The sequence below is a fragment of the Olea europaea genome, chromosome 22 (genome assembly GCF_002742605.1).
Source record: "Olea europaea var. sylvestris chromosome 22, O_europaea_v1, whole genome shotgun sequence".
Taxonomy (NCBI): domain Eukaryota; kingdom Viridiplantae; phylum Streptophyta; class Magnoliopsida; order Lamiales; family Oleaceae; genus Olea; species Olea europaea.
This window is the reverse complement of record NC_036258.1, coordinates 10731481-10759252: the sequence shown is the minus strand read 5'-3', so window position 1 is coordinate 10759252 and position 27772 is coordinate 10731481. Positions and strand designations below refer to the sequence as shown.

General features: G+C 36.4%; 3 protein-coding genes across 5 annotated transcripts in view; 1 reads left to right on the top strand and 2 right to left on the bottom strand.

Moving 5' to 3' along the window:
- LOC111371695 overlaps positions 1 to 21754 on the top strand; it is a 37389-nt gene extending 15635 nt beyond the window's left edge. For 2 of the 3 annotated variants that reach the window (XM_022993822.1, XM_022993824.1), the window contains 19 exons: positions 23 to 622; positions 745 to 1380; positions 1760 to 1828; positions 5707 to 5820; positions 5889 to 6125; positions 8216 to 8263; positions 8428 to 8571; positions 9865 to 10026; positions 10122 to 10184; positions 11162 to 11272; positions 11365 to 11439; positions 11540 to 11587; positions 12863 to 12937; positions 16317 to 16412; positions 16846 to 16926; positions 16996 to 17067; positions 19080 to 19124; positions 19230 to 19313; positions 19404 to 19511. In XM_022993822.1, the coding sequence (XP_022849590.1) occupies positions 23 to 622; positions 745 to 1380; positions 1760 to 1828; positions 5707 to 5820; positions 5889 to 6125; positions 8216 to 8263; positions 8428 to 8571; positions 9865 to 10026; positions 10122 to 10184; positions 11162 to 11272; positions 11365 to 11439; positions 11540 to 11587; positions 12863 to 12937; positions 16317 to 16412; positions 16846 to 16926; positions 16996 to 17067; positions 19080 to 19124; positions 19230 to 19313; positions 19404 to 19511 (2868 nt within the window). Of the gene's footprint in view, positions 1 to 22; positions 623 to 744; positions 1381 to 1759; positions 1829 to 5706; positions 5821 to 5888; positions 6126 to 8215; positions 8264 to 8427; positions 8572 to 9864; positions 10027 to 10121; positions 10185 to 11161; positions 11273 to 11364; positions 11440 to 11539; positions 11588 to 12862; positions 12938 to 13910; positions 13986 to 14085; positions 14134 to 15407; positions 15483 to 16316; positions 16413 to 16845; positions 16927 to 16995; positions 17068 to 19079; positions 19125 to 19229; positions 19314 to 19403; positions 19512 to 20756 lie in introns of those variants that run through there. The other variant, XM_022993825.1, reaches the window with a different exon arrangement.
- A 765-nt stretch (positions 21755 to 22519) lies between these two features.
- LOC111371696 (uncharacterized mitochondrial protein AtMg00810-like) lies at positions 22520 to 23699 on the bottom strand. The gene has a single exon (XM_022993826.1). It carries the CDS (start codon positions 23469 to 23471, stop codon positions 22902 to 22904), a length of 570 nt encoding a protein of 189 aa, XP_022849594.1. The 5' UTR covers positions 23472 to 23699; the 3' UTR covers positions 22520 to 22901.
- LOC111371152 (uncharacterized mitochondrial protein AtMg00820-like) lies at positions 23680 to 25506 on the bottom strand. The gene has a single exon (XM_022993059.1). The coding sequence runs from the start codon at positions 24196 to 24198 to the stop codon at positions 23680 to 23682; it is 519 nt and encodes a 172-aa protein (XP_022848827.1). The 5' UTR covers positions 24199 to 25506.
- Between the last annotated feature and the right edge of the window lie 2266 nt (positions 25507 to 27772).

Below are 27772 nucleotides of genomic sequence, written 5' to 3'. Positions count from 1 at the left end.
AGCAACTTATTTGCCTTTTCAGGATGACCAGCAATCAGATCAGCTGCCTATTTTAGGAGATATGATGAGGAAAAGGTCGGCACCAATGGAGAATGAAGATTCAAATAATACTAATGATGTAACTTATAAAAGGTTACGTTATGGTGGCCCTCAAGGTGTCACAGATTCAAGACTTGACGTGAATGATGCTGGGCAGGATCACGTCGACGGGATATCTCTTAAGGCTCCTCTGTTGGATCAGGATCTGACTCCTGTTGAACAGATGATTGCCATGATTGGTGCTTTAATTGCAGAAGGAGAAAGAGGCTTTGAATCTCTTGAAATTCTTATATCCAACATTCATCCAGATTTACTAGCAGAGATAGTCATAACTAATATGAAGCACTTTCCGAGGAATCTGCCTCCCTTTCCCCCCACAGCATTTGATAACCTGCAATTAAATTGTCAAAGTGATTCTCCAAGTCCCTCCGGGGGTGTGGCACCAAATGGTTCCTTATCCATGCAGACTTTGGGACTTGCCGCTCAACTACCTGTATCTTCATCAAGCATGACAAGCCTTCCATCTTCTGATATGCCCCCTTCCAGTAATCATCCTTCCGATTCCAAACGTGATCCACGAAGGGTAAGCATTGTCTACTTGTATAACAGTATATTTTTCTTCTTTTTGGAATTTAGTTATTTCTTTTTGCGCTTTGAGTTCATTTCTTCCATAATTGTGTGGTTAACATTTGATAAATGGTCAAGGATCCTCGTCGACTTGATCCAAGGCGTATGGTGCCACCTGTTGAAGTTCCACCACCATCTTTTGTCGACAGTAATACAAGTGATCATGCTTTACAACCTGATTTTGATGATTCTAGTTCTTTCAGTCAAACCCCTGTGCCGCCATGTCAGCATAGTTCCGAAAGTGTTTCAGTATCTCCTATGCCGGAAACTGCAACTGATTTGAATTTGTTGGAATGCTCTGTAAAATTAGAAGCTGGTCAATCAACTCCCAAAGTTGAAGTTCGGGATACGGAAGCCAAAGAGATTATAACAGATTGTAAAGGAAATGCTGCTTTGGATACTCCCCTGTCCACTCTCAGCAAAATTGAGGACACTGTAGCACAGACATCATTGGATGCCATAATGCTTGATGAGGCTTATTCGCCATCATCACAAGAAATGGATGAACTTTCACCACCTATTTCAAATTTGGAGGCCTCTGATGTTGAATTTGATCAGTTGGCTCTGCTTCCTCCTTACATGGAGCTAAATGAAGATCATCAAAGAACTGTGATTAAACTGGCTCTTGAACGAATAATTGATGCTTACCAGAATATTCAAAGAACAGATTTCATGCAGACACAAATGGCATTGCTTGCTCAATTGTTTGCTCAGGTAGGATCTAAGGTTTCCACAACTGCTTTTGTAATGAATTAAACAATTGTATATCTTTTGTACTCAGTGTTTAAATAGATTTGCTTCAGAAATCGGCATGTAATTTTGCTGCTTCCTTGGCTAGTTCTTTTTTTAAATGAAAATTCAGAAGCATGGGGAGCTTAGACACAAAATTTCGTAGGTCCTGTTTCATTTTCCCCCTACTTGTAAGGATCTCTTAATATTTAATCTGTAGAATGCGCAGAGGGAAAGATTAACACCTAGAAATTGTTAATCTTGCAAAGTTATAGTGTTTTACACTGTTCTGACTGAAGGTAGCACATTTTCAGTGCTCAGAATCTGAGGAATAATCTGTTACCAATGTATCTTTTTCTTGTAGATTGAGGCCGGTTCGGATGTGGTTATGATGATGCAAAAACGAATTTTAACAGACTATGAAGAGCAAAAGGTATCGCTTTTGTCCCTGCTCTACAGACTATCGATGATGTCTGTGAAGTTTAATGAATTGAAGTTTCTACACTGTCCACTGATATGCGAAACTATGCTTTCTATAGATATATGTAGCCAAATGATGTGATCATTATCAAAATGAACTAAATGACTTTCATGAATGTAGAATGCTAAAATTTAAGTGTGGTTTCCTTGGCTTTGGAAATCCATAGTTGCAAGAGCTTTAATAATCTTCAAACATATGATTTAGTGACATCATTTTAGCCCTTAAAATGACTTCCTCAGCTGTCATGCTTTTTTGCTGCCTGCCTTTTTTTCATAATTCAAACTGAGATCCCTCTTTCCCTATAATTCCGTGGAGAAAGGTAATTCTTACATCAAACTGTTGACGACGCAAGTTAATATTTGCTGTGAGTAATTTTTTGATATATTATTGCGATTAGAGTGTCTAAAAGTAATCAATCCCACAGTTTGAGTGTGTTGCTGGCTCCTGGGCTTTCTACCTTTCAATAGATCCATCTACTTTATATTTACTAGAAAGCACCCATTAACAACCACCATCATTTTTCTCTTGGTAATTCAATCCCATCTCTCATTCTCCTCAAAGCTCTGATCTCCTTAAAGATAGCTTCTTCACCTAAAATCTTAGACTCTCCTTTACATCCTTAGGAACAAGTTCAAACTTAACTTGGGGAATAAGCTTGTAAAGAGGTTTAAGAGGGGTTATATGGCTCAAAATGAGGATAATTTTTAATGGAAATTGGATTGTCTGCTATTTTCAGGAAGTTTTTCAGGGGCAGGGAAGAAATTAGGTTTACCTCTTTTCTCTGGTCAAGAATTTGCATTTAGAGTTGTGCCTCTTTTCCTTCTTGAATACACCTAAGGAGTAGCTATATATCCAGTTTTTTGTTTTAGTTGCACAGGATTCCCAATTTCCAAACTTCTTACATGCCTCTTGGTTTCCTACCTTGTCTGCTTGCTGGCTCGTGTCCAATTTGGTGGAAAAAGAATGTTTTTTATCTTTCTACCCAAGAACACTGTTCAAGAAATTTTAAATGGAGGATAGAAATCTGGAATACCTCTTTTCCAGGGTTGAAATTGGCCTTGCTAGTAGGAAAGAGGAACTGTAGGAACTGTTATATTTCCAATTTACAAATCTTCTGAAAAGGTTCCCACATTGTTTTCCTTGTCTTCTTGTGGCAAAAGAATGTTGCTATCTTTCTATTGATCAATTTTTCTACTTGAGTTATTGGAAGCAACTAATTTCCTAGTAGTAGCCCTAAATTTTATCCTTTTCGAGTGGTGAGTAGCCCCAAAAATACACCATAGAGCTCTTGGATAAAGTTTGGATGTTTCATGACCTTGAACTTGTTAACTTGAACAAGGCTCGAGCCATTGGCAGTAAGCTAAATAGATTCACTCTGTGAAACGTGTCTTTTACTTTTGAGTTTTTAAATTATGATTTTGATGGCATTCAGTTGATAAAGATATTCATCCGTCAAAACTTCAGAGCAGAAAAACTTGGGAACATTGCAAGAAACACCAACGCCCAAACTACCTCCAGCCAGTATAATTTTTTTTTTCTCACTCTATCATCCAAGTAGTAAATTGGTCCCGAAGCTTTAAACAAGAGCAAATTTGTCGTCGGCCTTTCACTAAGTAATCCTAGTGGACGCTTTCTATCCCAAAAAATATTAACTTTTAACTAAAAAACATATTTGTACAGTTATTTGTAAAGTGAAAAATAAAATGAAAAGAAAATACAATGAAAAAGGAGGAAAAAAAAGAAAGATTAAATATAAACCAACCACCACTGTCACACTAAACCCAATCTCGAGCCTGCTCCTGACCCTCCCCCTGCTCTCTCTCTAGATTCTATCAGAGGTTGCAAGAACCTCATTCCTAATTAATTTGATCCAAAAAGTGGAAGAAGATGAAGATTGTTAATCTATTTCCAATCCTAGTCTGAGAAACCTTCACTCTGCTGTAGAGAAGGCTTTGGTGAAACCAGAGTTTGAGATGGAGAAGTGACAGATGCTGACTACCTGGATTAGGTTCGGGCTTTTCGTGTGTAGCTTAGGTGAAAGGCGAAGAAGGCCTCCTTCCAACGGTTTTAGACCAAAATTTTACTAGCCCTAAAACACAAGTTATAGCAATCTAACCGCAAAAATCATTCCAGACAAATATATCCTTATGCATTACGGTTATGTCTGTTGCACAAAATAATTCAGACAAGAAATATATTTGAGTATAGGTAGAGAACTATGGAAGTAATAGACCTGGGCTTGTTTTAGAGTTGTCATGGGTTCTGGGATGAAGTTGATGACGTCACACAAAGGGGGTAAAGAGGGACCAAGAGTCGACGGTAAGAGAGAGTACGGGTAGGGTAGGGGCTTGGGGTGGATTGTGGGTGGGGCTGTGTTGGGGGATTTTTGGTGGGGTGGTAGGGATGATAATTATTATTATTATTATTTTTTCTTTCTTTTGGTTTTCTTTATATTTCTTAGTTTAATTAAAAAGTAAGATATAAACATCATTTTAGTAAAAAAATGACCTTTTCACGAATTTGTGGATGGAAACTGTCCATTGGGACTAATTGTGCGAGAGATTGCAGATAAACTTTTTGCTTTTTAAGGTTGGGGACTGAGTTGCACTCGGGGAATAAATTGAGGACCAATAATGTATTATTATATCTTTTTTGGGGGTGGGGATTTGAGTTGTGAGTTGGCATAGTAGAAGAGAAATTTTAGATGCCACGTCAGCATTACAAATTGTTGCTAATATGATAAATTTGATTCTAAAGTTATTATGATTTGGCTAATAGTAATAAATCTGCATGTTATGCTTTAGATATTGAATTCCTTTATTTATTTATTTATTTTCAGCTAAGATTTTATGTTGACAACTGTTAGAAGGGATTTTGTTCTTGTTGATGCTTTTATGTCAATTTTTTCAAATCTTAGTTTTGAATGCATCAAAATATGACTGAAGTTTAATATTGCGGCCACTAATCATATAAAAGGGTTGCCTAACTTCATGTTGTTTCTTTCTCATTTAAATTGATAATACATATCCCATGCATTATCTTTTGATTAATAAAATTACTCGATTATTTATCCAAAAAATAAAAATAAAAAAATGACTGAAGTTAGTACATTGTATGAGATCCATTGGAAAGATACTCAAACTTACTTTTAGTGGCTTGCTATGAAGTGATATCAATTTGTCTGATGTGCGAGGTCGAGTCGTCGCTGTTTGTCCTTGAATTCTCTTTTCTTGACCCTTATCTCACTCCAGTCCATTCTTGATTATCTGGAACATCTTTCTTTTCTTCTGTGTTGATTTTATCATAACATTGCCTTTCGACTGAAAATGGGGAGTTATGAAAGGTAACGACTTTGGGTAGAAAATTAGTTTTATTTTGACTTTTATACAACTTCTTTCATAAAGTTTTGGTGCAACTCTTAAAATCTTTTATGTGGATTTTTTTTTTTGCTTATGATTACGTTTTAAGGTGGTGCAACAAAAACAAATGTAGAAAAGAGAAGTGAAAGCTAAGAGCTTTTGAGCACCTCAGCTGTCATGACTCCTGCTATAAATGAGCCATGGAGTATGGTGACTTTGGTACACTTGTAATTATATCCATAGGAGCAAAGACACTAACAAATTTAAGGATATAAACACCTTTTTTTGGCATTCAAAAGCTTATCGATCTATGATCATCTATATTCATTGCTTACAAGGAGCAGCTTTGACTTTCTCTGCCTACCGTACTCTTATCTTTTTACTAGAAATGTACTTTGTCAGTACTTCCCTTACTAACTGTTTCTTTGTAATATTTTTGTACTTCATTGTTCTCATTGAAATTTTTCTCAGGGACACGAGCTTGTAATGCATGTTCTCTATCATCTAAGAGCTCTTATGTTGTCAGCTTCGTTTCAGAACTCTTCATCTGCTGCTTCCTTGTACGAAAACTTCCTTCTGGAAGTGGTAGGTATTTTTTCACTGGACATGTTACTGTCAGTGCAAAGTTGTTAATGTTGACTTCTCCATTGTAGGCAAAATCTTTGTTAGATGCTTTCCCAGCAACTAATAAATCATTTAGTCGACTTCTTGGAGAGGTTCCTTATTTACCTGAATCTGTATTGAGGCTGCTGGATGATTTATGCACTCGAAGTCATTCTGGAGTAGATGGTCGTGATGGTGACCGTGTCACTCAAGGCCTTGGTGTTGTTTGGAGCTTGATTTTGGGCCGGCCACTCAATCGTGAAGCCTGTTTGGGGATAGCTCTGAAGGTACTTCTGGAGGCACTTCTGGAGGCATAGATTCTGAAGTTTTCATAGCACTTTTATCAATAATAATATATTTTACACCTGAAGGGTATGTGAAGAATTCTGGGAGATGAAATGATTCTCCATGTTTAAAGGAATAGGATACACACTGAAATAGTGTTAATCTAAGTTGACTAAAATGCATTAGCGTTGTACAATCTCCCCTACCAATTAGTATGAGTTCGTTGGCCGCGTTTAAGAAGGCGTAATTGGTACCAAGATTTTTCCCCTCATAAAAATGATGTCAAAAATCTATTAAAATACCCAATATAAGCTCATAATAAGTTATAAACAATCTTCAAAATTCATAATAGAATAATTGAAGAATGCAAATAAACAAAAGAAGAATCTATGAAGTAACCAAAAAGAAACAACTATTTTAGTTAGTGGGGCAGTGCGCTATTCCCAAAGTGGGCATGTGAAAAACACGGTTTTTTGATGCTTTAGTTGGTAGTGGGCTATTTCCAGAATGGGTGAATCTGAGTTTTTATGTTTTGTGTGTCCACACCTAAATCGAAGTATAAGTATAGAGAATTAAGGAGCAAACACTATATAAGCCTTGAGCTGTGCTGTGAGGCGTGTGCCTCACTTAATTGAGGCTTACAACTTCAAAAACCTCACAGCCAGCACCTTGAGGCATTTTTTGCTCGCCTCACTCTGAAGCGGGCATCAATTGGGATTTTTAAAACCCTTTTAACAGATGAAAGTTCAGCTTGTGCGCATGTAGACATTCGCGCTCAATTTAACAATTGTTACTGTTGCTCCTCAATGACCAGTGTCACCATGATTTTTCCAACTAAAATTATTGTCTTTGATCTGTTATGTTAAATTAATAAGTGTAAATGAGAATAAATATGTAATGTGAGTGCAGAAGTAAAAATTTAAACAATAGTATGGAATGAATAACTCAAAGAATTAAGAGATCGAGATTGTGAATTTTTTAAACTTTTTTTACATATTAGAGAATAGAATGTTGTGGGACTGAAATGAGGATTTGGGGGATATTAACAGGATTTTTTCCCTAAAAAAAGGAAAAAAATTGAACAAAAGTCAACAATGGCTGTTTCTTCTTTTTTGTTTGTTTAATTTTTTATACATTAAAAAAGGCCTGCACGCACCACGGAGTAACACCTCGGCCCAGGGTACCGCCTTGGATGCAATGTTATGTTAAATTAATAAGTGTAAATGAGAATAAATATGTAATGTGAGTGCAGAAGTAAAAATTTAAACAATAGTATGGAATGCAGTCCCATGCATAAACTAATTGTATGGCTATAGGTTTGATAACTTCTAAGTTTTGGTGATTGTTTTTCGTAATGGTTGCAATTAAAACACCGATAACTAGTATCGAGCAGAGGACGAGAAGAATAAGATATCCTCTTGCTTGGTACAAACAGTTCTGTCTAATGTGAATAGTTTATAAATTAGGCTAAAAGTTTTCTCTGTATAATGCTTTCGTTCATGATTGCTTAACTTTCAAGTAATTAACTAGTAGTTGGATTACTTTTAAGGTTTGCTGATTGTTTTTTTAGTTGACATAATCAAAGCACTGATCTTTAATATTGAACAGCAACTTAGAAGAATCAGATATATTTTTGTTTGGTATACAGTGCTGTCAAATGTATTCACATTACAAAATAGGCTGAAAGTTTTACCTGTACAGTGCTTTTATCCTTGATTGCTTAATTTGCAGCCCTTTGCTATGTTAACGAGGAAACTTATATTTGTTCAAGCAATCAGCCCTTTGCTATGTTAATGAGGATACTTATATTTGTTCGCATAACATTATTTTCTTGTCAGTTTAACCGTTTATTCAATTTTAATCTTATCTATTCGCCCCTTTTCTGGAATATATTTATGTTTATCAGACCATAAGTTGCAACTGACTTCTTAAAAGCCAAACTTGGAAAAAAATGACTGACAGATCCATTTGTACTTTATTATGTGTAAAATGCATGGCACAGAAGCAATGCTGGCTTCCTCTTGTCAGATTTGTATCTTTTGTCTGTTGCAGCAAAATATAGTTCCCTTTCTAATGTAATTCCACATGGCAGTGCGCTGTTCACTCACTGGATGATATTCGAGCAAAAGCTATCCGTCTGGTATGGAATTTGGTTCTATTCTTTTTTTGCGCTGTCCAGGGGGTTCAATATCGCTTACTGGGGTTGCCTATTTAAGGGACTGTTTGTCCGCGAAATCAGACTATGGATTAACGTAATTGTTTCTGTTCTAAAACCTTTTGAACTTGTGATTCTGTGCATGTCAGGTGGCTAACAAACTTTACTCGATGAGCAACGTTGCTGAAAACATTGAAGAGTTTGCGACAAATATGTTCTTGTCGGCTGTAGAACAGCATGTTTCAGAGACAGGGATTTCACAATCTGTATCAGACAAACAAAGAATAAGACAGGTGTGTGACGTATTTTATTTTTTTCTGTTTGTCTTGTAGTATTTCCTCCAACTTCAATATAATTTTTTCTTTTGCCATTTCTTTGTTCATATTTTCTCCAGCATGTTACTATCCGTGCTCTTAACAACGAAGAGTGGTCACGAACTAGGATATTCACTTCTTATTATGTCCTTGAGTATGAGCTTGAGGTTGAGCTGCAGCTTGGGTTTAAAGTTTTTAGTTTGATTGGATTGGAAAGAGGTCCTTAAAAGATCCTTCATCTGTATTGTTTTTAACTCATCCAGCATAAGCAGCAATGGATTTTGGGGCAAGCAATATGCCAAAAATGAATCTTGTTATAATTTTTCCTACTTGCTTCAAATTGAGGTATTTAGCCTGTGACGGTTCGCTATGGCAACACCGTTTTGATGCTTCAAAAGTGATATCACATTTTTTGGGTTGTTTTCTTATTCTATTGGACTTAATATTTGGTTACAATATTAGCTGTAGGAATATTCTGTCTGTTTTCATTTGATTATTATCCTATCATTAGGTAAGTAAAACGTAACAAAGGTATTTATCCTGGAACTAATTCATTTGAAAAAGCTACGTAATTTTTTTTCAGTGTTTTCCGTACTTGATTGAGTGGGACTAGAGTTCTCTTTTAAAGGTGAAATTATTTGTCTAACCTAGACTAGTACAATTGACATTATTTTTACCGCCCTCCCCAGCCCCCACACACCTCTCTTGCTTTTTGGTTGGGGTTGGGGGAGGGGGAAGATGCAAGGGAGATGAAGATATTGTTTTTTCTCATGTTATTTTTGTAGCGGTTATTTCATGTATTTACTGAAATTTGTTGTTTTAAGTTGATGGAAACAGATGATTGAATTATCTGTGATTGATGTGAAATTCTTGGTTTTGCAGTGTTTATTGGAGCATCCTTCGCTTCTTTACAAGAATGAACTATCTATATGAATCAATTTTGCACATGTTCATTGTATCTCCTTGCACTGCATTTTAGGTTGTTATCAACACCATATGATGTTTGCATATATTGGGATTGAATTACAGTTAATGTTTAATCCCGATAGAGGTTCTCAGAGTTCATTAAATTCTCAAAGTTTGAGCACATTTTTCTATGCGAGACACATGTTAAAAAGAGGGCTTTATTTTGGAATATTTGAAATTATTCATCATCCATGCTATGCATAAAACAAGTTGTTGCTTGCTATAACCTGATTTTGTTCTTGGTGTATAGGGCTGAATGTATTAATTCTAACCATGCATTTATTCCTCCGTAAAATATATTTTCAGGTGGGAAGCCAAGAAACATCTGTAAGTGGTTCTCAAATTTTACATCCTGGGGTTTCAGAAAATGACACCATTAAGGCTGCCGAAGAATCCACCTCTGATTCAGCAATTTCATTTTCTCAAGCACAGCGACTCATCTCATTGTTTTTTGCATTATGTGCAAAGGTTGGTTGGCATGTATTCGTTTGACAAATGATGAAAAGAGATCTGTAGACCCCCTTAGCACTTCTTTGTCCGACTATGGTTTTCTTTTCTTGCAGAAACCAAGCCTTCTCCAACTTGTGTTTAATAGTTATGCACGTGCACCGAAGGCTGTTAAGCAGGTCTCTGTCCGTTGATTTTGTTTATTCTTTGTACTCTGAATATTTCATTATCGCTCCAAAATTATCTCTGCATGAGTTACCTTTGTTGGTGTTTTCAACTGCAATGCTTTTTCAGAACTTTTATCTTTACTACCCTCTTTTCTGCTACTCTTCATGAAAGCCACTTAAACCATTATCGTGGGAGGATGCCATGTGTGATACATGTTCTGCATGCTATTGTGCCCCACTTCTGGCATGATTTGAGGTTATTTGTGTTTGGAGATCTTAAAATTGATGTTTCCTCTATTGAATAAGTGTGCACACGTATTTACACCAACAAGTAATAGATGTGAACAACTAAAGTTTTGCATTTTGGTTATAGCTTACTAGATTCTCTCTCTGTAATTATCCTTAATTATTTCCTGGAATGATCAACACAAGTCACTAAATTTTGTTTCATACTCGATGTAATTAAAAATTGCTGCAATGGAAAATTCCACTGTCCTGGCTAACAATGATCTTGTTATAGGTGGTTTAACAGTTTTGAGATCATCCATCTTTTTGTTGTAATTTTAGGTCATGGTTTACATTTGGAAACATAATGAATATGCTTCGGCACCTGCTACATGGCACGTCTCTATGTCAGCCTGCCACTACTTTCTATCTCATCTTATTGTGTGCCACTGAAGCTATCAAGTTTGACCAGCTTTGATGAAAAATCTTGATCATTCTGTCATAAAAAGAAAATGGCTTAGTGTTTTGGTTTTGGCTTTTGCTGGACAACATCTTTCAAATTTTATTTAAGGATAATAGTATGTTTAGAGTTTACAAAGAAACTGTTAAGACAAGGGTCTATAGTGGTGATACATCTGTTTGTTGAAAATGACCACTTTGCTTATCAGGAAAGAGGCACTTTCATTATGGTCTACGTGTTTCGTACAGCATTTAGTTCTGTTACCTGCTTCTTCCAGCATCATAAATTTGTGTTGCTGCTGTAGGCTGTGCATCGTCATACCCCTGTTCTTATAAGGGCTCTGGGTTCATCATATTCCGAGTTGCTTCAGATAATATCTGATCCGCCCCAAGGAAGTGAACAGCTACTGACACAGGTAGTTTTCTTTAAGCTTCACGTTTCGTATTTGTTAAAACATCTCCAGGACTGTTCTCCTCATAACCTGACATTGAATTGTTTCACCTGAAGGTGCTTCATGTATTATTTGAAGGGAAGACTGATTTAGTTGCCACTGTCAAACAATTATATGATACCAAACTGAAGGTTATTTACCGGCATATATTTGTTTTCTTTTTTCAGATCATTCAGTGGTAAATTTGTGATGTTTGGTCCTCATGGGACTATTATATATTTTCTTTGACAGGATGCTTCTATTCTTATACCAATACTATCATCATTTTCAAGAGATGAGGTAACTATATACTGCTTCTAGAAATGTCTGATATTATTATACGATGTTTGATTATTTATTTATTTATTTTGCGGGTACATGGGTGCAAACTGTGGGATGAAGTCCCGTCTGTTTCAACAATAAGCAAGAATTATCTGAAGTGTTTGAAACGTTATATTCTAGTAGAAATCCTTTGCTCAGAAAATGTACAAGAAACTTTGTTAATCTTATCCTATTGAAAAAAAAAAAAATCACATTACTTACCTTTGCCAATAAATTATTTTAGAAAATGACCTCACAAGTGATTCGTTAGCTCTTTTCCCTTTTTTTTTTAAAGCAAAACACAAACACGGCCTCGGTTTTTAAGCACCATCAGGGGGCCTGATGAGTGTTAGAATTCTCCAACTGTATACTTAAAATTAAACTTACGAGAATGAAAGGAAGGGAGACATAGACCCTACCTCCCAAAAGTAAAGAAATGTAACAAATAACGGAAAATATTAAGAGGGAAAGTACTACAACTGAAGGAAAATAAGAAGAAATGCAACAAAAGAGTAAGAATAAGGTTAATGTCCTTATTTTTGAGAGATTAATAGAAAGGCATAATTTGCTTTTAATCTTGTTCTTCTTTGAGCATATTCCTGAACTTATCAAGAATCAAATTCTTGTAGCGTTCAAAACACGATGAGATTCACGAATATTGTAATCGAGAGGTGAACATATCGATTGTGTTGGTTGCTTGATTCACTTTTTGGGTCAAATCCAAAACCTGATTTTTTGGCTTTCTTGGGTTGTGAATCAATTTAGTTGTGGGTTTCGTAGGTACCGTTGCTATGTGAGTTAGCGTCTGTAAAATCATATAAGAAAGCATCCTTCTACTAAATTTAAAAATTGAGAAATAATGTTCCGCAATTGTGCAAGGACAAGTACTTTTCCTTCTTATTGAAATTTGAAAATTTCAGAGACCATAGGAGCTTGGAGGCTGATAAATTTATGGTGCTCTTGATACTTATATATTAAATAGGTTTGATGGCTGCTTTTTTCTTCTAAAATTCATGTAAGATAGGGGATAAAATGCTTTTTATTGTATATTTCTTGCATGTAAGGAGATCTTTACTAAGATTTGCTTAAAAAGTTGAGAAAATTGTCGTTAGGGTACTTTTAAATTAGTCCTTATTGTTTTATTATCCCGATTTTTGGTGATTTCAATTGAGAAACTTCACATATTTTCATTTGGAGACTAATTTTATCCATATTCCTTCTGTTGTTATGGATTTTAATTGTTTATGATTATAGGTTTTACCTATTTTTCCTCGTCTTGTCAACCTTCCATTGGAAAAGTTTCAGACAGCGCTGGCTCATATCCTACAGGTAAAAATTAGTTCTGCTAGTATGTTTTGGCTCTTTCTTTGGTTCTGAAGGAAATGAGCAAGTTTCTGAGTTCTGGGACATGCAAGGTTTTATTATATCTATGGCTTTCTACCAAGAGGAGTTCAAGAGGGTTGAAAAAATGTGTTGTGTTTTTTATTTTAGCTATATATATAGTTAATAAAATCTTGTTGCTTTTAAAAAAACGTTCTGAAGTCACTAAATTTTGTTTCATACTCGATGTAATTAAAAATTGCTGCAATGGAAAATTCCACTGTCCTGGCTAACAATGATCTTCTTATAGGTGGTTTAACAGTTTTGAGATCATCCATCTTTTTGTTGTAATTTTAGGTCATGGTTTACATTTGGAAACATAATGAATATACTTCGGCACCTGCTACATGGCACGTCTCTATGTCAGCCTGCCACTACTTTCTATCTCATCTTATTGTGTGCCACTGAAGCTATCAAGTTTGACCAGCTTTGATGAAAAATCTTGATCATTCTGTTATAAAAAGAAAATGGCTTAGTGTTTTGGTTTTGGCTTTTGCTGGACAACATCTTTCAAATTTTATTTAAGGATAATAGTATGTTTAGAGTTTACAAAGAAACTGTTAAGACAAGGGTCTATAGTGGTGATACATCTGTTTGTTGAAAATGACCACTTTGCTTATCAGGAAAGAGGCACTTTCATTATGGTCTACGTGTTTCGTACAGCATTTAGTTCTGTTACCTGCTTCTTCCAGCATCATAAATTTGTGTTGCTGCTGTAGGCTGTGCATCGTCATACCCCTGTTCTTATAAGGGCTCTGGGTTCATCATATTCCGAGTTGCTTCAGATAATATCTGATCCGCCCCAAGGAAGTGAACAGCTACTGACACAGGTAGTTTTCTTTAAGCTTCACGCTTCGTATTTGTTAAAACATCTCCAGGACTGTTCTCCTCATAACCTGACATTGAATTGTTTCACCTGAAGGTGCTTCATGTATTATTTGAACCTCCACCTGATTTAGTTGCCACTGTCAAACAATTATATGATACCAAACTGAAGGTTATTTACCGGCATATATTTGTTTTCTTTTTTCAGATCATTCAGTGGTAAATTTGTGATGTTTGGTCCTCATGGGACTATTATATATTTTCTTTGACAGGATGCTTCTATTCTTATACCAATACTATCATCATTTTCAAGAGATGAGGTAACTATATACTGCTTCTAGAAATGTCTGATATTATTATACGATGTTTGATTATTTATTTATTTATTTTGCGGGTACATGGGTGCAAACTGTGGGATGAAGTCCCGTCTGTTTCAACAATAAGCAAGAATTATCTGAAGTGTTTGAAACGTTATATTCTAGTAGAAATCCTTTGCTCAGAAAATGTACAAGAAACTTTGTTAATCTTATCCTATTGAAAAAAAAAAAAATCACATTACTTACCTTTGCCAATAAATTATTTTAGAAAATGACCTCACAAGTGATTCGTTAGCTCTTTTCCCTTTTTTTTTAAAGCAAAACACAAACACGGCCTCGGTTTTTAAGCACCATCAGGGGGCCTGATGAGTGTTAGAATTCTCCAACTGTATACTTAAAATTAAACTTACGAGAATGAAAGGAAGGGAGACATAGACCCTACCTCCCAAAAGTAAAGAAATGTAACAAATAACGGAAAATATTAAGAGGGAAAGTACTACAACTGAAGGAAAATAAGAAGAAATGCAACAAAAGAGTAAGAATAAGGTTAATGTCCTTATTTTTGAGAGATTAATAGAAAGGCATAATTTGCTTTTAATCTTGTTCTTCTTTGAGCATATTCCTGAACTTATCAAGAATCAAATTCTTGTAGCGTTCAAAACACGATGAGATTCACGAATATTGTAATCGAGAGGTGAACATATCGATTGTGTTGGTTGCTTGATTCACTTTTTGGGTCAAATCCAAAACCTGATTTTTTGGCTTTCTTGGGTTGTGAATCAATTTAGTTGTGGGTTTCGTAGGTACCGTTGCTATGTGAGTTAGCGTCTGTAAAATCATATAAGAAAGCATCCTTCTACTAAATTTAAAAATTGAGAAATAATGTTCCGCAATTGTGCAAGGACAAGTACTTTTCCTTCTTATTGAAATTTGAAAATTTCAGAGACCATAGGAGCTTGGAGGCTGATAAATTTATGGTGCTCTTGATACTTATATATTAAATAGGTTTGATGGCTGCTTTTTTCTTCTAAAATTCATGTAAGATAGGGGATAAAATGCTTTTTATTGTATATTTCTTGCATGTAAGGAGATCTTTACTAAGATTTGCTTAAAAAGTTGAGAAAATTGTCGTTAGGGTACTTTTAAATTAGTCCTTATTGTTTTATTATCCCGATTTTTGGTGATTTCAATTGAGAAACTTCACATATTTTCATTTGGAGACTAATTTTATCCATATTCCTTCTGTTGTTATGGATTTTAATTGTTTATGATTATAGGTTTTACCTATTTTTCCTCGTCTTGTCAACCTTCCATTGGAAAAGTTTCAGACAGCGCTGGCTCATATCCTACAGGTAAAAATTAGTTCTGCTAGTATGTTTTGGCTCTTTCTTTGGTTCTGAAGGAAATGAGCAAGTTTCTGAGTTCTGGGACATGCAAGGTTTTATTATATCTATGGCTTTCTACCAAGAGGAGTTCAAGAGGGTTGAAAAAATGTGTTGTGTTTTTTATTTTAGCTATATATATAGTTAATAAAATCTTGTTGCTTTTAAAAAAACGTTCTGATACTTTTCATTCTAAGATGCTCTCCGTGATCTATTGTTTCTTGTATTCCATGAGAATTATATTTATGGTGGAATATCTTTTCCTCTGTGTTGAAATTTTATTAGATTACCATGGAAGTGTCGGTCTTCAATTCCTAATTTCTTAAGTTTCTTTAATCTCAAGCTGGATTATACATGTCTCAAGGGAAACTAAGGACCTTTATTTTCTCTGGAATCTGATTGTATGTTTCCTTGTCATGCTATGATGGTGTGTTTTATCAATTGCTGGCAAAAGAATTTACGTTAACATGGAATTATCAATAACAGCGCTGACCTGCCTAGATACATATGTTTTCATGGAATAATCTTTCTGTTTGATACTGATGCTGGGAGTTTGGTCGACTCTTCGGTAAGATTAGATTTGATTTTAATGACTGCATCTTCTTTTTGTCTTGATCTTTTGAGGGATTATTTTTTCATTGACATCTGACTGGCAGTTACTATCTATGAAATATGAAATATCTAGTTAGTCATTTTATATGAAAAGTTGGTTATATTGATTTTAATTAGATTCTAAATGTTGTTCTTACAAGTTTCTAATAGTTTATTTCATTTAATTTCATTTTGTTTTAATTTTTGTTGCAGGGCTCTCCTCAAACAGGTCCAGCATTGACACCAGCAGAAGTCTTGGTAGCTATTCATGACATCATTCCTGAGAGAGATGGTCTTCCACTCAAAAAGGTACCTATTTAAGCTTATTCTGATAAAATATTTGTTTTTAGAAGGTAACACTGGAGTTTTGAATCTTCTAGAACAAAGAAAGATCTGAATCAATGTACTGAAATCATGGGAACTCTTATCATTGCTTTAAAGTTCAATACCCATTATGGATTTATCAAGTAGTATCAAATGGATTTATGGTGGCTACCTTTTGTAGCTGTGAAATTTTTGCTAAAATACCTTGTGGTGGGCCTGGTGGCTATTACTGAACATATCTTGTATGAGGTTTTGATTCCTGCTATATTTCTTTTTAGACTTTAAAGTATTAACTAAGCCATTCAATACAGTTGTCACTATATTACTGCATTGAAGTTTCTCTGGTGATTGAAGCTTAAATTTGTAACACATATCAACCTTGTTTTTATTATAATGCTATAATATGAGTAATTTTCAGATCACAGATGCTTGCTCGGCTTGTTTTGAACAGCGGACTGTTTTTACACAACAGGTCCTGGCAAAGGCCTTAAACCAGATGGTATGCATAGAATCTCAGCATTCAACATTTGGATCTCTTGGTCCTTGCTCATTGTGTTTCACTTTCTAGGTTGATCAAACTCCTCTCCCGCTGCTCTTCATGAGAACTGTAATCCAAGCAATTGATGCATTTCCAGCACTGGTAAATTCGGTTGGCTCTGCTAACTATAATATGATGCGGCTCTGGATTTTTTATTGTGTCTGGTTGCAGTGACTTATTTGTTCATGGTTTTTGTTGGGTCCCACATGGTATATTAAACCGCAAGGTGATACCTCACCTACTAAATTGATATCAGGCAATTCGGAGGTTATTCTCAGAACTATATTTAGAATTATTAAGATGGCTAGATTATTATTTATTAATTCCTTCATGAAATGTTGGGTTCATATGTAGTACAATTAAACTTATAGTTTTTTATTACAATTATGTTTTCTAGAAGTTCGTCTTTTAATTAAGTTTATTTATTTAGTTGTAATAGGACTTTTATATTTTATTTGATTAGGACTTTAATATTTTAGTTGGTTAGGATTATGGTTTCCTTATTTCATTTTTCTAATACTATTAGGATTAGGGGATAATTTGCCTATAAATATAGGGGTCATGTAAAATTTTCATATCATCGGTTATTCTTCAATCAATACCAGCAAGTTATTCATAAATTTTTTTTTGATAAGTAATCAAATATTTTATTAATCACGGATAATACACATGAAGTGTATTATCAATTTATATAAGAAAGAAACGACATAAAGTTGAGTAGCCCGTTTATACTAGTAGCCACAGCATTAAACCAATTATACCAGGTCAAATAAAATGATTTTTCGATATGCTCTGTAGTCCTTGAATGATTGTCAAAACAACAGTTATTTCTCTCCCTCCACACACCAAACGATCACCCTGGAATGAGGTCCCACGCAAGTTTGCTATTCTTATTACGAACACCCTGGAATGAGGTCCCACACAAGTTGCTATTCTTATTACGAAATTTTCTCCGTCATGTTTTCAACACATCCTCCATACACCGTGGGGAAACCCAAACTATGTGTTGAGAAGCTAGAATATCGATCAACAGGGAATAAGCAACGTTATAGTGAAGGAACAAATGGTCAATCATTTCCCTATTCCTCCTACACATATAACACTACGTTTCAATTCTTATTATAAGAATTTTATTACGCTTCCGTACCAAAATTGGTATTAGAGCAAGAAATTAACCTTAATCCGATGGCCGACGAAGGTACTGGTGGCAGTCGGACTGCTGACGACGAACGGAGGCTCGACGAACTCAAACAGCAAATCGAGGGGATGGACGAAGCTCTTTGCAATCTTACGCAGATGCTGACTGCATTAATTGTGAAGTACAGACTCGAACCCATTTAGACACAACCAAACTGGAAAGAAACCTAGCAAAAGGGAGAAGACTTAGATTACAGTGAGGAAGAAGGCACCAAACTGGATGCAAGAAATCATAGGGTTGCCATAGATGGGGATTTGCACCCTGTATTTCACCCTCATGATGAACCAGGCTTGGGAAGACGACACTAACCCCTTTCTAATAATCGACGCTGACAGCAAGGAGGACCAGTGGTTGACAGAGGAGGAACAGGGCGTGATGGACTAGGGTCCGATGGAGGACCACCGACAATAGGACAACCAACAACCGGCAATAGAACCAGGAGACACCACCTACAGCCGGCAATGGACTACACTGGGTACCAATTACACACGGCGTGGCCTTAATCAACTATTCCATGGGTGAAGGCAGAACAAGAAGAGTTCGAAGAAAGGAAAAAAAAGGAAAAAAAGGGAAAAAAATTTCGGAAGAGGTAGCGGCAGAAAGTTTCAATCCCTAGGTATGAAGCTCTGATACCATGTTTAAGTTCATGTGAGAGTTGGTATAAGCAATAGAGAGGAAGATTAATATTCTTCCCCTTCTTCCACTATATAGTAAAACGAGATTACACACACATATGGAGACTTGGTAAATATGGAAATACAATAATATATAGTTATACTCTTGCCTAATTTACTTGATTTATTTCCTTAATAATATGCGTATAGTTCCTGTTGATGTTTCATGAGTGCCTTAATTTATTGAATTAATGCCATGCAGAAGACCTAGCAGTGTTAGTAACACTTTTACTTGATTCCAGGTTGATTTTGTCATGGAAATACTGTCCAAACTAGTGAACAAACAGGTATGTTAATGAAAACTGGAATCAGGTCCTTTCCTCTATTGAACATTATTGCTTATTATGTAAGTTTTGAAAGACAACCCGCTCTTTCCAATATCTTGGCCACAGGTGTGGCGAATGCCAAAATTGTGGGTTGGATTCTTGAAATGTATCTCGCAAACGCAGCCACATTCATTCAGTGTATTGTTACAGGTACTGTATGGTCAATATGCATATGGATGTAATTTCCCTGTCCTTTTGGGCTTTCTTTGTTGGCTCCTAACATTTGACCCATGCTTGCAGTTGCCATCACCACAGCTTGAAAGTGCTCTGAACAAATATTCTAATCTTCGCAGTCCTCTTTCAGCTTTTGTGAACCAATCTAATGCTAGATCCTCACTCCCCAGGTAAGGTCATCTTGCATCTCATTTACTTCAGTTCAGTGCGAAGGAAATTTGATGAATTCCAGATTATATTGAAGCAATATTAGCATCTTGGTGAAATTTACGTGTTATTTTTTGCCCTTGAGGGGACAGTAAATTAGTGCAGAAATGTTGCTAATCCACTGAGTTTTAAAAACCATGAGGAGAAAAGGGATAATAACTAGAAGAGTATCAGCAATAACATGATGATCTCATTGATTTCATTTAATGTTGGCAATCATGGGTACTGAAGGTCTACATTGTTTATTCGTTGGTAATTTGTTAAAAGGGTAGTGTCCCCTAATATCAACTTGGCTTTTGCTCCATGTCGGTTTATTAGCTCTATGATTCTACTTTTCCTTCTAGTAAAAGGATTTAATATTCTTTCCTTTTACTTGTCCTTCTGTTGATAGGATTGTACTTTTGTATATAAGATTAATTGAGTGTGTGATAAACCATTGATCCTTAATTTTAAGTTGGTATTAGAGCAGTTTTATCCTGTCTTAGATTGAACTCACAATCAAAATTATTTTTCGGGCTTAATCCTCCAACAAACCTTTATCTCTGACGACCCTCTACCTTTAAATCACTTTGGTGAACATCTACCTCTATATTGCTCCTTCTACCCTTTACTTTTAAATTGCTCCAACAATCTCTGCCTACACCTTAATCTAAAATTGGGTCTGAAAATTAGGGTATCATATTGTTGAACTCTATTTACCAAAATAAGAAACCCTAGAACTCATGCAACCACTCCAAAGATCTCCCTGATCAGAGAAAATTACCTGTGATCTCTAATCTTCTTCGACAATGCCCGATGGCTCTCTTTGGGTCGTGCGAAACTTCTTCTATCCTCTCTCCTCATTCTTGTGACATCTTGGTGAAGTCATGACCATGCTGACGAGGTCTACTATCCTTGCGACCATTCTGGAGAAGTACTCATTTGATTTGCAATTTCTTTCTTGCTGCCAAGATCTTCTACATTGTTTTACCACAAGTTAAATCGTTTGAGGGACATCTATGGTTGCTTGGTGACATCTGTTTTGGTAGGGTGTGGATCAGCAGTATGTTGGGAGAGTTTGATTCTCAATTTGGCTTTTCTCAATTATGGTCCTGAAGTTTATTTTGTGCAGGTTGTCCTTCGAATTTTTTCTAGTAGTGTAAGTGGGTTCCTGAAGTTCCAGAATATTGCATAGTGCTATACTACTATTTGAATTATGTAGAAATATGATAGGTTCCAGATGGCTGCTGCTGGTTCTACAGGTGATAGCTCAACTGCTGGTGCTGCTGGAGAGGCTTCTTCTCTGCTGAAATACTGTATTATTGCTGCTGTGGACCTATGGATCTGCTTTTGCCGCTTAAGGGCTGATATGTTGCTGATGATAGTGTGAATCTGCTGGATCAAACAAAGGATTGATTACAGAGTAGACAATAGGATTTGGAAGATATTGCAATAGGAATTGCTCTATTGTATCAATGGATTTGATTAGTTCAATGAAAAGAGAGCTTAAATGTAACAATCCTAGGCATTCGAGAGGCCTTGGTTCTCTCCACTATTTTCTCAACATCTCAGCCCATGAATATACTCACATATCCCCCTTATTACATTTATAGCCCTTCCCTCTATAGCACTATTTCTCATTTTCTCCCTTCTACTGATTAGTGAACATTCTAGAATAGTAGATGATGTGGCTGCAACTATGTTGGTATTTCTGAACCGGATTGGGGTCTATAAAAATATATGGAAGGTGGGTACTGCCTGAAATTTCAGAATATTATAAATTAGTCCTTGTACATTTTGAAAAGTTGAATACAGTCCCTAAACTTTTAGATTGCAGCTAGTTAGTTCTTTCAAGTGCCCTTCAGTGTTTTCTGATCGATTTTTACTACTATTGGATACTGTGAGACCGTTCTCGTCACACAATCTTGGTTGAGCCAGCCATCTAGTAAGCCCTAGACGTCTGGCAAATTAATGATCTTCCTCAGTTGATATTCTTCAGTTTGTTTAATTAAGTTGCTGCCCTGCTGAATCCCTGCCTGCAGACTTAACTGTAGGCTGCTGCGATGACCCCCGCTCTGGATTAAGTGCTGTAGCAGAATGTGGAGGTGTTAGTGCTCTGATTGTTGGGTGATAATTTCTGTAGCGAGAATTAGGAAGATAAATTGATGCAAAATAGATGAACTAGCTATTGAATTGTACTGATGATGTGATTTTTATATAACAAGAACTGAATGACAAATTCCAAGCTATTAGAGAGGCCGGATATCTCCCCACTAAACTTAAGACATCTCACTGAATGAATGACTCCCCAAACCCCTATCCCTATTTATTTGCATTTACCCCCACTTACTCAACTACCCACCCTATCAAAGATAACAAACAAACTGAAATAGATAACAGAATTAATCTGCTGCATTGGCTGCCTTTCTGCTGACTGGGATTCATTTTCCTTACTTTCTCCTTACATGGGTGATGTTATTGGGGGTCTATCATTCTGTCATTATCTGCTAAAAGTAAAAAAGACTGATTCTGACAAGAAGAATGTTTCTTTTCTGATTATTCACGACATTACATAACCTATTCATTTTAGTTTGGATGAAGCTAATTACCATTTCTAGTCTAACATTCTAGAGATGCATATTGCTTGTCGGAAGGAGACGGGCTACATCATAGGATTGGAGGTTACACCGTTGGAGACTGATCCGAGTTATGATGAATGTTGAAGACCTTTGGTCAAGTCTGCTCATAAAGTACTAAACACAGTGAAAGAGAATTTTTATTTTCACATAATTCTTTACACCCTTACATCCTTATTTATAGTACAATGAGGTTGTGAGAAAAGGTATGTAATCTCCTAATTAAAGAAAACAATTTTTTCCAATCTAATTACCATATATACAATAATACTATAAATATTATTCTAAAATTACGGGATTCCTACACTCCTTTTCAAGTTGGATTGTAGATATTGATCATATCCAACTTGCAAATAAAGTCGTCAAAATGTTGTCTGTGTAGTCCTTAAGTGAACACATTCGCCGTTTGTTCTTTGGTAGGAATATAGGTCATGCAAATAGTTCCATCATCAACTTTTTCTTTGATAAAGTGTTTATTTACCTCTACATGTTTGGTGCGATCATGTTGAACTAGATTGAGTGAAATATTGATCGCAACTTTGTTGTCATAGTAGAGTTTGATTGGAAGTTTCATTGTAACTTGTAATTCTCCCAAAAGTTTCCTTAACAATAGTCCTTCACATATACCCTGGGCCGTTGCCCGAAATTCTGCTTCAGCACTACTTCAAGGAACTACATTTTGTTTCTTACTTCTCCATGTTACCAAGTTTCCCCATACGAAGGAACAATAGCCTGTAGTTGATCATCTTTTTTCCATTGATCCTGCCCAATTAACATCTGTGAATATTTCTACATTTCTCTTCTCAGTTCTCTTGAAGAACAATCCTTTGCCGGGAGTACCTTTGAGATACCTCAGGATTCTATATACTGCTTCTAAATGAGCTTCCTTAGGAGGATGCATATGTTGACTCACCACACTAACTGCAAATGCAATGTCTGGTCTAGTGTGTAATAGGTAGATTAGTTTCCCAACTAGTCGCTGATTCCTGTCCTTATCAACCGATTTCCCCACGTTGTCCGTCTTCCTCCCAAATTCCATGGGGGTGTCACTTGATTTGCAACCAAGCATGCCAGTTTCAGTTAGTAGATCTAGGACGTATTTTCGTTGTGAGACAATAATACCTTTCCTTGATCTGGCCACTTCCATTCCCAGAAAATATCGCAGTTGTTCCAAATCTTTTACTTCAAATTCTGTGGCTAGACTCAGTTTCAATCTTTCTACCTCAACTGTGTTGTCACCTGTGAGGATAATGTCATCAACATACACGATCAGAATGGTCCTTGTTTCATCTTCAAATATTCTGAAAAACATATTGTGGTCTGACCGCCCTTGACGATATCCCTAATTCTTCAACACACTTGCAAATCTGTCAAACCATGCTTTTGGTGACTGCTTGAGGCCGTATAGAGACTTTTTTAGTTTGCACACATTATTGCCTTCATTTCTTTTACAAAAGCCTGGTGGTAATGTCATATAGACTTCTTCCTCTAACTCCTCATTCAAAAATGCATTTTTAATATCAAGCTGTTGGAGTTGCCAATCTAAATTTACTGCTAAATCTAAATTTACTGCTAATAATAATAGGACACGGATCGTATTCAATTTTGCTACCGGTGCAAATGTTTGTGTAATCTATTCCATAGGTCTGAGTGTGTCCATTTGCAACTAGGTGGGCCTTGTACCCTTCTACTGTCCCGTCTGTTTTGTACTTCACATTATACACCCATTTACATCCAGCAGGTTTCTTACCTTTTGGTAGTTCCATTATATCCCACGTTTCATTTGCTTCCAATGCTCTCATTTCTTCCATCACAGATTCTCTCCATTTTGGAGTTTCTAAATCTTCTTGAATATTTCTTGGGATTTTTGTGTTGTCAAGGTTAGAGACAAAGGTTCGAAATCTTGGAGATAAAGTTTTGTAAATTATGAATTTTGAGATAGGGTGAAGGGTACATGATCGAGTGGGTTTCTTTAGAGCAATTGGTAGATCTATATTTGATAGTTCAGGAGTAGGCTCATGGGGATCTGGAGCTATCATCGATTCTGACTCTCTTGGTGTTACGAGTGTGGGGTTTTCCTCCTTTGATTTTGGCCTTCATAAATAGACTTTTATCTATTTGCGTTGTATTTCCTGATCTCCCCCTAAATTCAAGTTGTCCTTGTAAATGGCATATTAGAACTGTTTGGTGATGATGGTGGTGTTAAAAATGGAGTAGAAAGGGAGGTTTCCAAGAATCGATCTTCACTCGATTTCTCCCCCTACAGAGAGGATTTTTGGAAATAAGGATTTTTTTCGAAGAAGGTGAAATCAAGGCTAACCAATAACCTTTTTGTGTTTGGATCATAACATTTGTATCCCTTTTATGTAGGTGAGTATCCAATAAATACACATTTGACAGCACGGGGTTCAAGTTTATTTCGTCATGAGAGTGAATATGAACAAAGCTTGTGCATCCAAACACCTTTAGAGGTAAATTTGAGCTGACTCGAGAGCTAGGAAAGAATTCTCGGAATTTTTTGATAGGGGATTCAAAATTGAGGGTGCAACTAGGCATTCTATTTACAAGGTAAGCTGATGTTAAAATAGCGCCCACCAGAATAATTTAGGCATATTTGTAGTGAACATAAGGGCTTGAGCAACCTGAAGGAGATGCATGTTTTTTCATTCAGCAATCCCATTTTGTTGAGGAGTATCTACACACGAACTTCGATGGATTATCCCATTTTCTTGAAGGTAGGTTTGTAGGGTATTGTTGAAATATTCTGTGCCATTATCCATGCGCAGAATTTGAATTCGTGTTTGGAATTGTGTGGAAGTCGATAAAAACTGACCGAACATCAGATTTTTTTTTGGACATATAAACCCAACAGATTTGGGTGTGGTCATCGACGATTGGGAATTCGTGAAGGTCCCCAAACATCACTGTGGATAAGGGTAAATGGTTTTGACGGTTTATACGTGGATTTTGGAAATGAAGAGCGGTGATGTTTTGCAAGTTCACATACTTCACATGTAAGATCAAAATTCACTTTATTCGAAAAAATTGAGGGAAATACATGTCCTAAAAATTGAAAGTTGAGGTGTCCCATTCTATTATGCCATAATAGTATCTCACTATTCTTAAGAGGTAAATGCAGAATCACAGCTAGCAAATTGACGTTGTTTACTCACATCGGCTTCATCAAATTAGTAGAGTCCCTCAATCTCTTTAGCACTATCAATCGTCTTCTCCGATGATAGGTCCTGAAATACACAATAAGAGGGAAATAAGTTAGCAGAGCAATTATAATTTTTAGTCAGTTGGCTAATGGACAGTAGATTGCATGACAGATTTGGAACGTGAAGAACATTTTCTAGTTGTATCGTTTTAGAGATTTGGATACTCCCTTTTCCAGGAGAGAGCCATTTGCAATTTTTACTTTGAGATTAACAGCACATGTTGAATATGTAATAAATAGATTATAAGAGTCTGTCATATGATTGGATGCCCCTGAGTCGATAATCCATGGCGCTCTGGCATGTGCAGTAATATTTAGGGTTCTAAAGAAATTACCTCTGTGAGCCAATGAACCTGATGAGCTGGTTGTTTGGAAATTGGAAAACATTTTGTATAGTTGTTCCAACTGTTCAGAATTAAAGGCGCTACTTGATGTGCTATTTTTTGTTCCAGTGGAGTCAATTCCCGCTTGATAACTTTGATTTCTGGCATTTTGTCTTAGTTTCCAATCTGTTGGTTTTCCGTGTAGATCCCGACATGTGTTTTCTCTATGTTCAGGTTTTTTACAATGGTCACACCATGGGCGCTCCTTTTGTTGTCTTGGGCTTGGTCCATTTTTGCTGCTTCTAAATAATTGGGTTGACCCATCAGGCCTAACATTTTTAAATCCACTCACACTTGATTGTTTTGTATTTTACTGCAAGCCCCTCAAGCCCAAACTCACTAATACCTTTCAGCCGATTTATTGAGGTCTGCCCACTAGGGTTAGACCCAATAATCGGTCCATTTGAATGTGTCACTAGGGTTGAATTCTCCACGTTAGGCCCAGCTTCATTCTTCAACATGATCTGTTGTTGGCTTTCCTCCCGTTTCACCTCTGCGAAGACTTCACGAGTAGGTGGTAGTGGTCGGCGGCTTAAGATTCGGCTACGCACGTCATCAAGCTCTCTATTCAATTCGACCAAAAATTCGTATACCCTTTCATTCTCCAGTCGTTTTTTATACCGAACTCCATCGCCAGGGCAGTCCCATTGTTTTACCATGCAATACTTAGTGACATCTTTGTCCCCTTGCTTCATCTGCCATAGTCTGGTCTTAATTTCAAATATTTGAGATGAATCTTCGGTGTCTGAATATATCTCACGAGCCGCTTCCCATATATCCTTTGCAATCGGCATGAAGAGGTAAGTTTTACTAATCAACGGCTTCATGGAATTAACCAGCCAAGCCATCACCATCGAGTTTTTAGATTTCCACTATTTTAGAAGATTTGTCTCCGTGGGTTGTTTTGTTTCACCGGTGAGATATCCTAATTTCCCTTTTCCATCGACTACCAGCTTAATTGATTGGGCCCACACTCTGTAATTCTTCTCATTGAGTTTTTCCACCGTGAGTTGGAAGGATGAACTATCCATTCCGATTGAACTCATGGTGGGGACAGATTCAGCATCGCTTGTTATTGAATCGGCGGTGTTGGATTCTTTGTTGTTGACTGGTTTTTCCGCCATGGACTGACGGTTCTAATGCTAGCTGAGCTCTGATACCATAAACGCAGTGAAAGGGAATTTTTATTTTCACATAATTCTTTACACCCTTACATCCTTATTTATAGTACAATGAGGTTGAGAGAAAAGGTATGTAATCTCCTAATTGAAGAAAACAAAATTTTCCAATCTAATTACCATATATACAATAATACTATAAATATTATTCTAAAATTACGGGATTCCTACAAGTACCATGACTAACAACCTTATGCTGCATTTTGTTCAGTGCCACACGGCTAAATATTTTTAGGATGCAGTAAAAGGAGTTAGCTTGATGTTTATAACTTTTTACAGGCATGTGAACACATGAAGAAATCATTCTAGTTGCGTCAAGATGGTCAGCCCCTTGTTGAATACTCCATATTTTTGGAATTTGATAACTGGAGGCTTAATGCTATCATATTGTGAAACAAAGAGCGTATTTTTGGTGATCGGGCATATATGTTATAGGTCATGACCACAGTTTGGATCAAGTTAGTAGTCATGTTTCGGCATCTCTTGTCCAAGTCTGGAAGAGGAGACCTACTTATTTGTATGTCGTGAAGTATATAGGCAAGTTACTATGGTTACAGATGTGGTTTCAGAGGCTTTAGTTTTGGCTATCTAGAAGAATGAGTCAAAGTAAGCTACTTCAGCCCTTTCTATTGGGCCTGCATTACTGTGACGGCGCTACACACAGCTGATGTTTGTTGAAAACTACATGGTTACCCAATTAAAAATAAGCGACCTGAAAAATCATTGATGCCTCTCCATCCTCTGTTGCTCATGTATCTCAAGCGACCCTTCATGCAGGATAATCTAACTAAAATGACGGCTGCAAATTTTTTTGTTGGGGGGGGGGGGGGGG

Coding starts and splice junctions, on each gene's coding strand:
- LOC111371696 (XM_022993826.1), bottom strand. CDS start 23,471: ATGTTTTTCAGAATATTTGAAGATGAAACAAGGACCATTCTGATCGTG.
- LOC111371152 (XM_022993059.1), bottom strand. CDS start 24,198: ATGATAGCTCCAGATCCCCATGAGCCTACTCCTGAACTATCAAATATA.